The sequence below is a fragment of the Notolepis coatsorum genome (assembly GCF_963971535.1).
Source record: "Notolepis coatsorum genome assembly, chromosome: 1".
NCBI lineage: Eukaryota > Metazoa > Chordata > Actinopteri > Aulopiformes > Paralepididae > Notolepis > Notolepis coatsorum.
Genome location: NC_140165.1, coordinates 14,450,348 through 14,468,115, shown reverse-complemented (window position 1 = coordinate 14,468,115; position 17,768 = coordinate 14,450,348). Strand labels below are relative to the sequence as shown.

Here is a 17,768-nt window from a genome sequence, read left to right as displayed (position 1 = left end):
CATCCATCCATAGTATACATCCAATATCCATACCTACTCGTCCCCACATAGATGAATAAATAAAAGTAAAAAATGATAATAACAATAGTTACGAAGAAGAAAATATATATATAATAAAAAAGGACCCTTTTGCTTTCCTGTCACAAATCGTTCTCCTCTGTTTTCAACTGCAATCGTCACTGCCCACTGTCCAATAAATGAACAAAATACCGTAGGAAGTCATTAAAAGACCATTCAGTTATTTATTCCTTTGCTTGCAACCGCTTGTTGTGTTTGTGACCCGCATGTACATCAGATGCCTCGGCAGTGGTGGAGCCCCAGGGGAGAGCGAGGGAGGCGTCGTCCATGGCGCCCGCCCTTCACCTCCAGGGGGAAGAAGGTCTCTACCCGCGCGAGCCGGAGCGAGCCTCCCTGCATGACAGTGAGGGTCTGTTAGCAGGAACGTACCACTGATGGGGCTGTTAGCGTCCTGTACCACTGATGGTTCTGTTAGCAGGAACGTACCACTGATGGGTCTGTTAGCAGGAACGTACCACTGATGGGGCTGTTAGCGTCCCGTACCACTGATGGTTCTGTTAGCAGGAACGTACCACTGATGGGTCTGTTAGCAGGAACGTCCCACTGATGGGTCTGTTAGCAGGAACGTACCACTGATGGGTCTGTTAGCAGGAACGTCCCACTGATGGGTCTGTTAGCAGGAACGTACCACTGATGGGGCTGTTAGCGTCCTGTACCACTGATGGGTCTGTTAGCAGGAACGTACCACTGATGGGGCTGTTAGCGTCCCGTACCACTGATGGTTCTGTTAGCAGGAACGTACCACTGATGGGTCTGTTAGCAGGAACGTCCCACTGATGGGTCTGTTAGCAGGAACGTACCACTGATGGTTCTGTTAGCAGGAACGTCCCACTGATGGTTCTGTTAGCAGGAACGTACCACTGATGGTTCTGTTAGCAGGAACGTCCCACTGATGGTTCTGTTAGCGTCCCGTACCACTGATGGGTCTGTTAGCAGGAACGTCCCACTGATGGTTCTGTTAGCGTCCCGTACCACTGATGGTTCTGTTAGCAGGAACGTACCACTGATGGGTCTGTTAGCAGGAACGTCCCACTGATGGTTCTGTTAGCGTCCCGTACCACTGATGGGTCTGTTAGCAGGAACGTCCCACTGATGGTTCTGTTAGCGTCCCGTACCACTGATGGTTCTGTTAGCAGGAACGTACCACTGATGCTTCTGTTAGCAGGAACGTCCCACTGATGCTTCTGTTAGCAGGAACGTACCACTGATGGTTCTTTGTACAAACAGAAAATAGGGCACTAATACAGATCTGTACTGGCGATACTTAAAGGAACACGGCAACTTTATGGGAAATGCGCTTACCGTCTTCTTCAGAGTCAGACGATGGATACCACATTCCTCTCTGTGCTAGCCTAGCTTAGCACAAATGAATGGAAGCGGATACGGGCCGGTAGCCTAGCTTAATAAAACTCCGGAAGAGGTGTTTCTGGCACCTCACCGCAACGGCTAGGCCAGCCGGTTCATATCTGCTTCCATTAATTTGTGCTAAGCTAGGCTAGCTTGCAGCTGGATAGCTTTCTACTGAACACACGGAAATTGGTATCCATCTTCTTGTCTGACTCTGGAGAAGACGGTATGCCTGTTGGCTCAGGAGGTAGAGTGGTCGTCTGATAATCTGAAGGTTCCCGGTTCGCTTCCGGTTCCTCCCGGCAGCGTGTCGGCAGTGTCCTTGAGCAAGACACTTGACCCCGAACTGCTCCCGATGAGCAGGGTGACACCTTGCATGGTCGCCTCTGCCGTCGGCGTGTGAATGTGTGAGTGAATGGGAGAATGGGAGGTGTACCGTACGTTGTAAACCGCTTTGGACAAAAGCACGATATACAGTAAAGGCAGTCCATATCCCATAATGTTGGTGTGTCCCCTTAAAGGATGCTTAAAAATGTTCCTCTATAAAATTGGAGTTGGAAAGGGCCTGTAGTTAATGTTTAAAGACATCCTCTACGTTTATTCTCGAATCGGCTTTCTAAAACAAAAGTAGGCCAACGTTTATTGAATCTATATATGCAGATGACTCCCCCCAAAATGTTAAAGATTGTATAATTCATGAATTCAGTGAAGGAACTGTGCAGTAGCGGGGATGCTTTGTGATTTCTCACACCTCTATGCCTCCACAGACGCTATTATCACAAGCAAAGATAAGATACCAGTTTAGGTTTGACATCATCAATGGACATTTGTGTCAATTGTGTTAGTTTCCACATGTATCTTCTGGGACTAAGCTATATGAGTATTCTTTACCTATACATGTACCTTGCAGATGAGATTGGACATAGGATGCATATACGTATAGTAATATATGCACATGTAAAAAGAGTATGTAATGGTATGCTAATTTTACTGTAAAAAGTGCCATTGCTGTCTTTCAATGCCTTTTTAAAACCGTTTAACAGCTTTTATCCTGAGGTGCATCTTCTCACACAAGGTAATTTAGCCAAATGGAGGGATCCTCTCTCAGCCTCTTCTGTGTCTGGCTCCGTCTCGCTGTCCTAACCTCTCATTCTGTCTCCGTGTCCCTCCCTCTGCTCTTCCCATTTCCGTGCTCCTCTTCCTCCTCTTCGTTCTCCAAGGTTCCGGGGGCCATTCGGTGCTGATGACCTCGTATTCGGACAGCGGCTATCAGGACAGCAGCATGAGCTACTACAGCAATCAGAACGTGGTCCGCTCCGAGCCCTGGGCGTCCCTCTCCAGAAGCCCCAGAGCGGAGGGACAAGCCTCCGGCCAGGTAGGCTCCTGTCTTAGGCTGCGATCAGGTAGGTTCCTCTCTTAGGGTGTAATCAGGTAGGCTCCTCTCTTAGGGTGTAATCAGGTAGGTTCCTCTCTTAGGGTGTAATCAGGTAGGCTCCTCTCTTAGGGTGTAATCAGGTAGGCTCCTCTCTTAGGGTGTAATCAGGTAGGCTCCTTTCTTAGGCTGCGATCAGGTAGGTTCCTCTCTTAGGGTGTAATCAGGTAGGCTCCTCTCTTAGGGTGTAATCAGGTAGGCTCCTCTCTTAGGGTGTAATCAGGTAGGCTCCTCTCTTAGGGTGTAATCAGGTAGGCTCCTCTCTTAGGGTGTAATCAGGTAGGCTCCTCTCTTAGGGTGTAATCAGGTAGGCTCCTCTCTTAGGCTGCGATCAGGTAGGCTCCTCTCTTAGGGTGTAATCAGGTAGGCTCCTCTCTTAGGCTGTAATCAGGTAGGTTCCTCTCTTAGGCTGCGATCAGGTAGGCTCCTTTCTTAGGGTGTAATCAGGTAGGCTCCTCTCTTAGGGTGTAATCAGGTAGGCTCCTTTCTTAGGGTGTAATCAGGTAGGCTCCTCTCTTAGGGTGTAATCAGGTAGGCTCCTCTCTTAGGCTGTAATCAGGTAGGCTCCTCTCTTAGGCTGTAATCAGGTAGGCTCCTCTCTTAGGGTGTAATCAGGTAGGCTCCTCTCTTAGGGTGTAATCAGGTAGGCTCCTCTCTTAGGCTGCGATCAGGTAGGCTCCTCTCTTAGGCTGTAATCAGGTAGGCTCCTCTCTTAGGGTGTAATCAGGTAGGCTCAGGTAGGCTCCTCTCTTAGGGTGTAATCAGGTAGGCTCCTTTCTTAGGCTGCGATCAGGTAGGCTCCTCTCTTAGTGTGTAATCAGGTAGGCTCAGGTAGGCTCCTCTCTTAGGGTGTAATCAGGTAGGCTCAGGTAGGCTCCTCTCTTAGGGTGTAATCAGGTAGGCTCCTCTCTTAGGCTGTAATCAGGTAGGCTCCTCTCTTAGGGTGTAATCAGGTAGGCTCCTCTCTTAGGCTGTAATCAGGTAGGCTCCTCTCTTAGTGTGTAATCAGGTAGGCTCCTCTCTTAGGGTGTAATCAGGTAGGCTCCTCTCTTAGTGTGTAATCAGGTAGGCTCCTCTCTTAGGGTGTAATCAGGTAGGCTCCTCTCTTAGGGTGTAATCAGGTAGGCTCCTCTCTTAGGCTGCGATCAGGTAGGCTCCTCTCTTAGGGTGTAATCAGGTAGGCTCCTCTCTTAGGCTGTAATCAGGTAGGCTCCTCTCTTAGGGTGTAATCAGGTAGGCTCCTTTCTTAGGCTGCGATCAGGTAGGCTCCTCTCTTAGGGTGTAATCAGGTAGGCTCCTCTCTTAGGGTGTAATCAGGTAGGCTCCTCTCTTAGGCTGTAATCAGGTAGGCTCCTCTCTTAGGGTGTAATCAGGTAGGCTCCTCTCTTAGGGTGTAATCAGGTAGGCTCCTCTCTTAGGGTGTAATCAGGTAGGCTCCTCTCTTAGTGTGTAATCAGGTAGGCTCCTCTCTTAGGGTGTAATCAGGTAGGCTCCTCTCTTAGGGTGTAATCAGGTAGGCTCCTCTCTTAGGGTGTAATCAGGTAGGCTCCTCTCTTAGTGTGTAATCAGGTAGGCTCCTCTCTTAGGGTGTAATCAGGTAGGCTCCTCTCTTAGGGTGTAATCAGGTAGGCTCCTCTCTTAGGCTGTAATCAGGTAGGCTCCTCTCTTAGGGTGTAATCAGGTAGGCTCCTCTCTTAGGGTGTAATCAGGTAGGCTCCTCTCTTAGGCTGCAATCAGGTAGGCTCCTCTCTTAGGGTGTAATCAGGTAGGCTCCTCTCTTAGTGTGTAATCAGGTAGGCTCCTCTCTTAGGGTGTAATCAGGTAGGCTCCTCTCTTAGTGTGTAATCAGGTAGGCTCCTCTCTTAGGGTGTAATCAGGTAGGCAACTTTCTTAGGGTGTAATCAGGTAGGCTCCTCTCTTAGGCTGCGATCAGGTAGGCTCCTCTCTTAGGGTGTAATCAGGTAGGCTCCTTTCTTAGGGTGTAATTAGGTAGGCTCCTCTCTTAGGGTGTAATCAGGTAGGCTCCTTTCTTAGGGTGTAATTAGGTAGGCTCCTCTCTTAGGGTGTAATCAGGTAGGCTCCTCTCTTAGGGTGTAATCAGGTAGGCTCCTTTCTTAGGGTGTAATCAGGTAGGCTCCTCTCTTAGTGTGTAATCAGGTAGGCTCCTCTCTTAGGGTGTAATCAGGTAGGCTCCTCTCTTAGGGTGTAATCAGGTAGGCTCCTCTCTTAGGGTGTAATCAGGTAGGCTCCTTTCTTAGGGTGTAATCAGGTAGGCTCCTCTCTTAGGGTGTAATCAGGTAGGCTCCTCTCTTAGGGTGTAATCAGGTAGTCTCCTCTCTTAGGGTGTAATCAGGTAGGCTCCTCTCTTAGGCTGCGATCAGGTAGGCTCCTTTCTTAGGGTGTAATCAGGTAGGCTCCTCTCTTAGGGTGTAATCAGGTAGGCTCCTCTCTTAGGCTGCGATCAGGTAGGCTCCTCTCTTAGGGTGTAATCAGGTAGGCTCCTCTCTTAGGGTGTAATCAGGTAGGCTCCTCTCTTAGGGTGTAATCAGGTAGGCTCCTCTCTTAGGGTGTAATCAGGTAGGCTCCTCTCTTAGGGTGTAATCAGGTAGGCTCCTCTCTTAGTGTGTAATCAGGTAGGCTCCTCTCTTAGGGTGTAATCAGGTAGGCTCCTCTCTTAGGGTGTAATCAGGTAGGCTCCTCTCTTAGTGTGTAATCAGGTAGGCTCCTTTCTTAGTGTGTAATCAGGTAGGCTCCTTTCTTAGGCTGCGATCAGGTAGGCTCCTCTCTTAGGGTGTAATCAGGTAGGCTCCTCTCTTAGTGTGTAATCAGGTAGACTCCTCTCTTAGTGTGTAATCAGGTAGGCTCCTTTCTTAGGCTGCGATCAGGTAGGCTCCTCTCTTAGGGTGTAATCAGGTAGGCTCCTCTCTTAGGGTGTAATCAGGTAGGCTCCTCTCTTAGGGTGCAATCAGGTAGGCTCCTCTCTTAGGGTGTAATCAGGTAGGCAACTTTCTTAGGGTGTAATCAGGTAGGCTCCTCTCTTAGGGTGTAATCAGGTAGGCTCAGGTAGGCTCCTCTCTTAGGGTGTAAACAGGTAGGCTCCTCTCTTAGGGTGTAATCAGGTAGGCTCCTCTCTTAGGGTGTAATCAGGTAGGCAACTTTCTTAGTGTGTAATCAGGTAGACTCCTCTCTTAGGGTGTAATCAGGTAGGCTCCTCTCTTAGGCTGCGATCAGGTAGGCTCCTCTCTTAGGGTGTAATCAGGTAGGCTCCTCTCTTAGGGTGTAATCAGGTAGGCTCCTCTCTTAGGGTGCAATCAGGTAGGCTCCTCTCTTAGGGTGTAATCAGGTAGGCTCCTTTCTTAGGGTGTAATCAGGTAGGCTCCTCTCTTAGGGTGCAATCAGGTAGGCTCCTCTCTTAGGGTGTAATCAGGTAGGCTCCTTTCTTAGGGTGTAAGCAGGTAGGCTCCTTTCTTAGGGTGTAATCAGGTAGGCTCCTCTCTTAGTGTGTAATCAGGTAGGCTCCTCTCTTAGGCTGTAATCAGGTAGGCTCCTCTCTTAGTGTGTAATCAGGTAGGCTCCTCTCTTAGGGTGTAATCAGGTAGGCTCCTCTCTTAGGGTGTAATCAGGTAGTCTCCTCTCTTAGGGTGTAATCAGGTAGTCTCCTCTCTTAGGGTGTAATCAGGTAGGCTCCTTTCTTAGGCTGTGAAATGGTGAAATCCGTTTACTGATCAGTTGCTCAGTTGCTGAGAAAATAGAAAATCAGATTTCTCAAACCGGAAGTCTTAAACACACGAGTCTCGAGCTCTGAATGTTATCCACAGCACCTTGAAGTAGTCTCGGTGGCAGCATTTGAAGCCATTGTTGTTGCCCTATTCATATTGGGTTACAAAAGTGTACCATAAACTCTCTACGCCACCCTCTGACGGACATAATTATGATTAGCTGTTATTGAGAACAAAACTAAACTTATGTTGAAAACTAAACAATTTTTTTTAAGCTTTCTGGCAAGCTGGTATTATTCTGTTGTTCACATGTCATTGTATTAAGCAACACATCCCCAGTGAAAAGGACACAAAAATGGCAGTTCTACAATCAGACAAATATTGGCTATAAAATTACTGTAAAAAGTCTGGATGATTGTCTGATCCCTCGGACACAACAGTTGTGAACGGAGGATCAAGAAAAGAGGATTTGGGATTTGAGAGTCCTTTGAAAAGAGGGTGGGGTTTGAGATGGTCCTTTGAAAAGAGGGTGGGGTTTGAGATGGTCCTTTGAAAAGAGGGTGGGGTTTGAGATGGTCCTTTGAAAAGAGGGTGGGGTTTGAGATAGTCCTTTGAAAAGAGGGTGGGGTTTGAGAGAGTCCTTTGAAAAGAGGGTGGGGTTTGAGATGGTCCTTTGAAAAGAGGGTGGGGTTTGAGATAGTCCTTTGAAAAGAGGGTGGGGTTTGAGATGGTCCTTTGAAAAGAGGGTGGGGTTTGAGATAGTCCTTTGAAAAGAGGGTGGGGTTTGAGATGGTCCTTTGAAAAGAGGGTGGGGTTTGAGATAGTCCTTTGAAAAGAGGGTGGGGTTTGAGAGAGTCCTTTGAAAAGAGGGTGGGGTTTGAGAGAGTCCTTTGAAAAGAGGGTGGGGTTTGAGAGAGTCCTTTGAAAAGAGGGTGTGGTTTGCGATAGTCCTTTGAAAAGAGGGTGGGGTTTGAGAGAGTCCTTTGAAAAGAGGGTGGGGTTTGAGATGGTCCTTTGAAAAGAGGGTGGGGTTTGAGATGGTCCCTTGGCTGATCCAGATGGTCAGTTACTAAAGACTAAAGAAGTGCGGCTGACCAAACTCCAGCTGCCGACTCGACTGATTCTCTCCATCTCCTCCCCTCCCAGGCATCAACATCGGGGCGGGCGATGAGGCGGATGGCGTCCCTCCCCTCCGGCGGCGCCGTGTCGCCCTCGCGCATCTCCCTGCGCACCTCGCAGGGCAGCGCCTACGGCTCGCCCATCCTCTCCGAGCCCAAGCCCCTGGCGAGCATCTTCCCCGGCACCAGCATGCCGCCCTCCCTGCCGTCGCCCTCCTCCCCGCAGCCCCTCCTCGCCAACGGCAACGGCGCCCGGCCCGGCTCTCCATACTCCGACGGCCTTCGCGGCCCCCTGCGCCCGGCCAGCGCCAGCAGCACCCCGGCGGCGGGCGGCGGGGGAGGCGGGCGGCTGGGCTCCAGCCTGTCCCTGGTGGAGGGGCGGGGCCTGGGGTCGCCCCTGCGCAGCGGCATGACGGCGGTGCCGCAGCACTACGGCTCCACCCTCCCCCGGCAGAGCCAGCCGCTGGCCTACGGAGCCGACCCCTACGGCCTGTACCAGAGGAGCGCCCTGCCCCGCCCCGACAGCCTCATAGGTCCGTATAGGAATGAATGAATGAAAACTTTTATTTAACCCTTTCACCTACCACTTCCACTACCACACTGCAGGCGGGTAATCGTCTGTAGTGTGGTAGTGAAAGGGTTAAATATAACATGCTGTGGTGTGCTTGTGAAAGGGTTAACCCTTTGTCGTGTGGCAGTGAAAGGGTTAACCGGCCCGGTTAACCTTCTGTATCGTCGCATTGAAAGGGTTAACCCTTTGCTAGTGGGGTAGTGAAAGGGTTCAAATGGACACCACGGCTACATTGGACCACTCACAGTGGACGGACCAGGTGTGTTGTTTTGCGTGTTCATAGCACGAGTGCTAGTTTTCAACACCAGTCCATTGAGGTTTTTCTAAAAGATAGAATAAAATGAACAGTATGATACAGAATTAAAATCACAAATCCGAACAAATAGTTGCCAGAACAAGAGTCCGTGACCAAAACAACAAAACCAGTCCGCGTCTACACATGTTGCTTTGATTTCAACCATACTTTGAGTCCTCTGTTGAAGACGGACACCTCCATCGCAACTCTTCGTTATTTAAAGGTGCTAAGCCAAGCTAGCTTGCAGACGGATAACCTTCTACTGAACGCACACAGAGAGGAAACTGGTATCTATCTTCTCGTTTGACTCTGGAGAAGACGATAAGTGCATTTACCACAATGTTGGCGTGTTCCTTTAAAAAAAAAGAGAAAAGAAGTGACGGCAACGTCAGCGATTTAGGTCAGAATCGATAGCAACGACCCTACGGCGTCGATAGTTCCGCGGGTCGTCGCCTCAAACCGGATCAAACCCGTGTATCGCATGTCGGGAGGGGGTGAACTCTTCACACGCAGGGCAGTTCACATGGGTACAGTAGCCTGTGTCTATGTCTACAACACCACGCATCTGTCCTCCTGTGCGTTGGAAGGGCCAGTGTTTCTTCCTGGCACGTTGCCAGTAGGCGAGTGGAGGACCTCGTGTGTCGCATCTGTTCAGCTCCACACAGCAGGGCCATCTGGCCCAAGTGTTTCTGCTGAGCGGATCTCCCAGAGGGTGACTCAGCTCTTCCAGAGGGTGACTTAGGTCTTCCAGAGGGTGACTCAGCTCTTCCAGAGGGTGACTCAGCTCTTCCAGAGGGTGACTCAGCTCTTCCAGAGGGTGACTCAGCTCTTCCAGAGGGTAACTTAGGTCTTCCAGAGGGTGACTTAGGTCTTCCAGAGGGTGACTCAGCTCTTCCAGAGGGTGACTTAGGTCTTCCAGAGGGTGACTTAGCTCTTCCAGAGGGTGACTCAGCTCTTCCAGAGGGTGACTTAGGTCTTCCAGAGGGTGACTCAGCTCTTCCAGAGGGTGACTTAGGTCTTCCAGAGGGTGACTCAGCTCTTCCAGAGGGTGACTCAGGTCTAACTTCCAGATGGAAATGGCGCCATTGAAACACACACCGTTTTGCTCTCATGTCATGTCATGAACATGATATTATATGCCATAAGAGCAAAATGGCCACCGTGTATGAATCAATGCGGTTACTGTACTCTAGTCCAACTGAGGGACTCAGTCAGTCCTGTTGAGCCCTGACTTAACCTGATTCCCCCTTAAGTTTCCCCTTAAGTTGCTTCAAAGTATAAAAAATAAACACTCTACGACATATTTACGCACGTATAATTTGTTCTACTACTTCCCGTGCTTCAGACAATGATCGAAAGTGTATGCAACTATCTTCGTAAGAAGTTCGTACAAGTACATTTAGGAAGGTCCTCCTCCGGGTGCCTGCGCTGCGCGTGTGAAACGGTGTTCATAAATGGCCAAAACCGTCTCGGCTGAATGAAGAACGTCACTCATTCTTAAACTGAAAGCGTGTTCCCGTACACCTGCATTTGCATACAGAAACGCCCCACCAGCTCCTTATATAAGGGAGAGAGAGGCTAAGCATTGCACTTGTATTAGATTAGATTCAAATGTATTGTCATTATACAGCACAAGTACAATACAACAAAAATAAGTTTGGCATCTAACCAGAGTACAAATGTAACCGTAAAGTGCAATAGTAACATACAATGCCCAGGTGATTAAACTGGGTACAAAATATATAAATACTACTGAGTAATAATAGATTCAGATTCATGTACAGAGTTGTAATAATAATAATAATAAATCAAATTTCTATAGCACCTTTCAGGAAACCCAAGGTAGTATACTGTAGTATTCATATGTACAGTGTTACAGGTATAAAGACCCTATACTAGTAAGTCATACTGTAGATTGTAGAACGTGACCTCTTAGCATGACATCTTATTTTAGTAAGGTCAATACGGGTACAAGGCCACCCAAAAGAGTTAAGTTCTGTACACCTGCTGGGAAGCGTGAGACAACGTAGAACAGATGGTTGATGCGCCCGTGGTGGACAGTACCTGGGCGTGTGGTGGGTTTGAGCATCTGGTCCAGCTCCTCAGTACGTGCGTGCGTGCGTGCGTGCGTGCGTGCGTGCGTGCGTGCGTGTGTGTGTGTGTGTGTGTGTGTGTGTGTGTGTGTGTGTGTGTGTGTGTGTGTGTGTGTGTGTGTGTGTGTGTGTGTGTGTGTGTGTGTGTGTGTGTGCACTGACTGAGCGCAGCTGCACAGGAGCGTGCAGCTCCGTATGCATCCTCAACAAGCCTTTGTGTCTGTTGTCATTTGTGTGGGTACAACTTGCGAACAGTAAGATGTGCAGTGGAATGTTTGTTTATCCACTGGCTCTTACGATGTGCAATGTAAGAAAAAAATGCTAAAAATGCATTCATAACAGTGATTCCTATCACTCCGCCCTCAGATTCATCACTAATGATAGATACGACACTCATCACTGTGTCCTTTATGAGAAGGTTGGTTGGCCCTCTCTGACGGAGAGGCGCAACAAACGCTGGTATTTGTTCATTTTTAAGGCCCTTATTAGTAAGCTACCTACTTATACTACATCATTATTGGAATGGTATTTTGAACTCCAACAGTCCTTAAAGCTTGAGATGCTCTCCTCTGTTGCAGACTTTGATCTCCAACATTTGTCAATCAAGTACGACGTGTTTTAATTCATTTGTTATCCTTGCTTTTTGCCTCGTCTTGTTGTCTTATTGTTACGATTTTATATACGCTGTGTGATTTGCCGTGGTTTTTTCTTTGCCCATTTCTGTATGTCCACTCGACGTGACTGTGAATGAGGGAAACCTTTCAAGGTTAAACAAAGGATTGAAATTAAATTTATATATATCCCTTTAAGGCTTACAGAGGACATTAGAGTACAATGGGTTAACCGGGGCTGCACGGAAATATAGTCGAGTGTCATCATCTGTCTCTCTCTCGTTTGTTCTCTCACTAAGTGATGAGACGCAATTTCTCATTGTTCTGGACGCGCTGTCTTTCTGCGCTTCAACCCTTGCTCTTACTGACCGTCAGCGGCGGGGCGGGGGGGGGGGGGGGAAGGGGATTATTATTGGAGAAAGAATCAAACATGGCTGACGCTGTACTGACGAGAGATTTATGTATCCGTCCTCCATTCCGGCCACTTTGCTCTAAGCCTCTGACCCACATAGAGAGAGCCTTGTTTTCATACAAAGCACCAACGGAGCCATCGGTGGTTGATAATAATAACATTCACTGCCGTGGCCCGCTACCGTAATGTATGCGTGTCGATGTACGCTTGGGTTCATGCGTGTGGGTTTGTGTGTGCGGTTCTTTGTTTTGTGTGTGTGTGTGTGCGTGTGCGTGTGTGTGTGTGTGTGTGTGTGTGTGTGTGTGTGTGTGTGTGTGTGTGTGTGTGTGTGTGTGTGTGTGTGTGAAAGCGAGATGGCTGCAAAGTGGGAGGGAGAAGCGCTGGACCGAACGGAATGCGCTCTATTCTCGCTACGTCCCACAAAAGAGTATGAGATCATCGACTCGCAGTGAATGGCCGTCACTAGTCATTCACTCGTAGTTTAGTTTTTATTTTAAACCTTTTTATTTACCGGCGTCTATACTCAAAAGGCAACTGAACTGAGGTTTCCCCCCATTTACAGTCACATCAAGTGTACATACAGAGAGATGAGCGATCATGAATACAGCATAGAAATCACAGCATATAAAATGACAACAACAAGATGACATGACGAGGGTCGACAAAAGCAAGGTCGGATAACAAATCGACGACGATAAGTGATCAATTCTGCAATAGAGGGAGAATCAACATTTTTAGGGATTGTTGGAGTTCATTCCATGAGCCAGGGGGCATCATAGCGAAATTCTGATTTGGCCTGTTCCGAGCAAACTCAGGGGACCCTGAGGACCAGCCAGTCACTAGAACGCCGGGTTCCATAGGTTGCAACATTGCATTAACAATAATGACATAAGGAGGTAGCTTACCAATAAGGGCCTTAAAAATGAACAAATACCAGTTGTTTTTCAATCTGTGGAGGCCGTTGAGTGGCCTAATAATCCAGACACAGTCTAAATCTTGTTATCCTGTAGATCCCAGTGTAATCCCAGATTAAAGGGCAAAGATACGTGACATTAGAAGATTAGGCTATTTACCGCTCACTGCAGCCTGCAGGGTGCTGCTGCTGCTGCTGCATCCTGGCCGGCAGCCAATGAAAGTTGTGAGACTGGCACTTTTTAAAAAAATACGAAAAAATTGCAATCGCCAGCATTGGCACAGTGTTCTATCTATACGGTGCGGCTAGGATCAAGTTTCAGGTCAAAACAGAAGGGTAGAAACAGAGTTATTGGTGATGATGTGGCCGTTTGTTTACTGGATTTGCCTAGCGACACCATCTTCTCGCTGCATCTTGCATTTTACACCATCATCAGGCGAATCCAAACATATCAGCCAATGAAAATGGAGAACATTGATTTGTGTTCCGTGCTCCAGTGCTAATCTTTATGTAATTTAGTGGCTTTTCATCTTGTGTGTGTTCCGTCAATTCCTTTTAAGTTTCAGCTTTGCAACTATACTCCCCCCGGAACCCAAAGACTTTGGTTTCCCCGGACGCTGCCAGGCGGGTCACGGCTAGTTGACATCGTTTATGGTCGGAATTACGACGGTATCTGATCGTCTTCGAACCTCCGACTTTCGTTCTTGATTAATGAAAACATTCTTGACAAATGCTTTTGTGTGTGTACACAGTCGAATTGGCATTGCGTGCCCAGAGAAGGTGTAGTGGTTAGAGACCTCTGCCTAGGGGCAGCTGGGTAGTATATAGGGATGGGCATTGATTTTTGAATATTTGAATAGTCGTTAAATTATAGAAAATTGGATAGTTTATGCGAATATCGTTTTGTCTAAAAATATATATATATATTTCCCTTGTTTTTATCAGCAGCTACACTGTATTGAGTTATTTTGTGTGAGTTTTACTCATCTCTAGTAGTATAGAGGTACCACCGTTCAAATCCCGGCAATTCCCGTACCTCCGGCTTGGTCAGTCGTCCCTACAGTGTTGGCGTGTGGGAAGCCGGTGTGAGTCCTTGGGGAGAAAGTGAGAGGCCCGTCCTGGCCTGGGTTCAAATCCCACCAGAACCTTCTCTCCTGTGTCTCCCTTACAGATAATAATTGATCTGTATCACTCCCAGCCATCTTACTGTTGAATGAAGAAAACAAATACTAAAGGGATGTACCAGGAGTGGTATTGGTTTGAGGAGTGTTATTGGTATGAAGAGTGTTTTTAGTCTGAGTTTTTTTGGTTTGAGGAGTGTTTTTGGTTTGAGGAGTGTTATTGGTTTGAGGAGTGTTTTCAGTTTGAGGAGTGTTATTGGTTTGAGGAGTGTTTTTGGTTTAAGGAGTGTTATTGGTTTGAGGAGTGTTATTGGTTTGAGGGGTGTTTTTGGTTTGAGGAGTGTTTTTGGTTTGAGGAGTGTTATTGGTTTGAGGAGTGTTATTGGTTTGAGTGTTTTTGGTTTAAGGAATATTTTTGGTATTGAGGAGTGTTTTCGGTTTGAATAGTGTTTTTGGTATGAGGAGTGTATAATATTTAAGCATTAAATCACTCGCAGGAGTATGTTATAGGAATTAGATCATGCCTAGGGGTCGTTAGACCCCCCTAGGCATGATCTAATTCATATAACACACGACTACAAGTCGTGTAAGTAAGGGATAATGTATAGCTACGAGGTCATTGTCGCAAAATAATTGACCGACACAGAGTTTAAAATACCGAGCCGCCTCGGCGAGGTGTTTTAAACGTCAGTGAAGGTCAATTATTTTGCGACAATGATCGAGTATAGCTATACATTATCCCGCTTATTACATGGCTAACTTACTAACAATATACCTAATTCATTTTACATCGACTCGCAACACTGGTTCTGGCTGCGTTCTGGCTCCGCTCGTCGCTCCGCCCCCTGTCATCGCCGGCAGCAGAACACCGGCAGTGTCTAATTGCACTGAAACAGTGTGTGTCAGTGGGCTTGATTGCGAACAGCTGCGCACAGCGGTCATCATTGTCCCACAGCGGTCATTATTGTCTGATAATGACCGCTGTCAGGGGGCTATTGACCAATCACAAGCAAGCATTTCGGCGAATGTGAAAACGCCATGTAATAATGTATTTTATACAATGGCCGAATTCACCCAACCTTATTGCTATAGAATAAACACACAGTAATTGAAGCATAATTGATTTATTCACAAAACCATCCACAGAGAAAGTAGATCCAATAGTAGATCCACTAGTAGACACCAGAGGGACCTCCACAAACATGTTAAACCCAGATAGACAGTACTGCTACATCTATAAATTTATGACATACCAGATTTACAAATACAGTACTGTTTTTGTAGGGTGATTATAGTTTATTTACATTGAGGTTCTGGGGTCACGTGGAGTGTGTTATACGAAATACCCCCCCCTCCACCCCACCTACCAATCTCCTACCTACCAACTCTTCTTGTATCACAAACAGTACTGTATTTGTAAATCTGGTATGTCATAAATGTATAGATGTAGCAGTACTGTCTATCTGTATGTCATGTATGTCATATATGTTATGATGCATTGAAAATGGGGGACCCTGATGTAAACAAGACGAAAGTCTTTCTCTGGTCTGCATCCCCTTAACAATTGTGTGTATTGTGCCGTACTGTATTGTACCCATTCTGCAATCTGGTAATACAATTTTCAATCAATCAATCAAATCTGACGATTTTTTCTTTTTTTTTTACAATGAGTCATGGCAAATTACATAATCCATGTGTATGTAACAAACTAACATATTCCAGTTGACTATCTTTTTTGGAGGATTCGTTCAAAAGCTATTCATACTTCCATTTTTAGTAAGTAGTAAGTAATTCGGTTGTGGGAGGGATCTGGGGTCACGTGGAGTGTGTTATACTAAATAACAACCGGTAACTTCACTGTTTCAGACCCAATCAGAATCAAGAAATGTGCAAACGTTTTTCAATATGCTCCATGGCTGCCCCCAGGTCTCCACAGCTCCTACGCCAGCCACCCGGGGCAGATGGACCCGGAGCTGCACGCCGCCCTGTCCCCCGACTGCCACATCACGCCTGTGTTCGACGAGCGCTCCTTCCACAGCCCGCTCTACCACAGTCCCACCCACGACCCCCAGAGCGCCCTCTACAGGACAGGCACAGGTACTATGCCCTGAGAACAGCTACGCTGCATTTGTGCAGTGGGTTCCCAAACATTTTCAGGACCTCCAAAGGAATACACAGTAGGGCTATAGACCTGCATTTGATAAGATACTATCTGTTCCAGGAGCCCCAGTCTTTCCTGGAACATAGAGTTTGATGTTGTTTGTGATTTAACCTCTTCCACCCGTGGAATATTTTCTGAAAATCCGCCTAAAATATATACCTAGGTAAATGGAATATTGCTCCACTTCTACAACGTCCATTTGCATATTCTTGGTATCTAGGAACATCTATGGACCTCAGGGAATGTATTCACAGTGTCAGAAATATTGTGTCTATTACTAGGCTTGCTTAAATTGTGATGAAACAAAGGAGAATATGAATTATGATGAATAACACCATGCTAATAATGACCAAACATTAGAAACTGCCACTGATCTCGTTCAGTACCTTCTTGAGATCATGTGTACAAAAAAATCTAAGGAAATGAATAAAGGGAAGATGATTAAACAGAAGGTTCTGTAGATACAGTACTGAATTCTCCCATCCGGACCAATGCAATTTGAAATATTATTATAGAATATAGAATAGGAGGCTTATAAATTACCTTATTATAGCCAATTTGCACATTTATATATATATACATATTATCTTTCAAATGCCCGAGTTCAATTTGGATTTAGTATCACCAGGCGTGCATAAGAACAGATAATGAAATCTACTGTACTTTTTTATTTCCCCCACAGTGCAACCGTTTTGAAACTAATTTCAGATCTAATTGTTCCTACATGTTAACAATAGGGAAGAGAAACTAACTGCCTTTCAATATTTGTCAAAAACTTTAGCTTTTGTGGCTTATTATCCCGAATAATAACAGTTATTGAAATAATTCATACAGAACTCTGAACCTTGAACCCCATAGAACCTTACAGGAAGTGTAGTTTTCCAAAATTCCAACGCAGAACCAGACCTGTGGAAGTCTGCTACAAAATGGCAGCAAAAGAACTACAATTCCCATGGTTCAAAATATCCAAAATGGTCGCCCTCGCGAAATAGACTTGACCAAATCGAAAAGTAAAATCTATCTAATAACACTTAACATATTGATGATAATATACATTCTACATGCTGTTGTGACATGTTTATGATGTTTATACTTGAATATGTTTGAAATAAAAATCGCTACTTTTATACAACAGTCTGAAAAATAATGATTTATGACCAGATGTCATTTCGGGACCGGTACTATGGTAACTACTAGTGAATAAAATGAGGGTGAAACTATTCCTCATTCTGCTTGGGGAGGGAGAGGCCCTCATTCTGCTTGGGGAGGGAACCCCGGAGGTCCCTAGACCCCACTTTAGCAAACCAATGTTCTAGATCACTTTCTGACATCACAATACCCCCCTTTTCCGTTCACGGTGGGGAGGTAAGTGATCCTGTCTGGTGAACCCGGTAATGTGATTAATGGTTAATCTGATAATCTGACCTAAATATGATTCTAATCTGACCTGAAACCCCAGGTTTGGCGACTCTCCAACGGGCCACGAGCCGCAGCAGCACGCTGCCGTACCAAAGAAGCAGCAGCTACGGGCTGAACTCTGCGACCCTGTACGCAGACTCCTACAGGGTCTCCCAGCAGGGGCTGTCCGACTCCTACAGGGTCTCCCAGCAGGAGCTGTCCGACTCCTACAGGGTCTCCCAGCAGGGGCTGTCCGGCGAGCCGCTCTACTCCAGGCACTCGGGGCCGCTGGACAGGGCGGTGACCCGCTCGCCCTCCATCGACAGCATCCACAAGGACCCCAGGTACACGAGCAAATACATAATGCTGCACATACACAGAGATATGCACATACTAGAGCTTCTGATTATAATAGTATCATGATGCTTTGACTATGATGCGATTAATTTAGCATTATTGATTTAAGTATTGTGATATTGACGTTGAAGTATTTGACGTT

At 46.7% G+C, this 17,768-nt stretch overlaps 1 protein-coding gene across 1 annotated transcript in view; it reads left to right on the top strand.

Moving 5' to 3' along the window:
- Nucleotides 1–17,768, top strand: part of LOC311223607 (plakophilin-4-like) — a gene marked incomplete at both ends in the record, with an annotated part of 77,144 nt that overhangs the window by 18,624 nt on the left and 40,752 nt on the right. Inside the window, 5 exons of the mRNA XM_084308382.1 lie at nt 308–427; nt 2,646–2,800; nt 7,723–8,227; nt 15,637–15,807; nt 17,331–17,613. Coding sequence (XP_084164508.1) covers nt 308–427; nt 2,646–2,800; nt 7,723–8,227; nt 15,637–15,807; nt 17,331–17,613 — 1,234 coding nt within the window. The remainder of the gene's footprint in view (nt 1–307; nt 428–2,645; nt 2,801–7,722; nt 8,228–15,636; nt 15,808–17,330; nt 17,614–17,768) is intronic.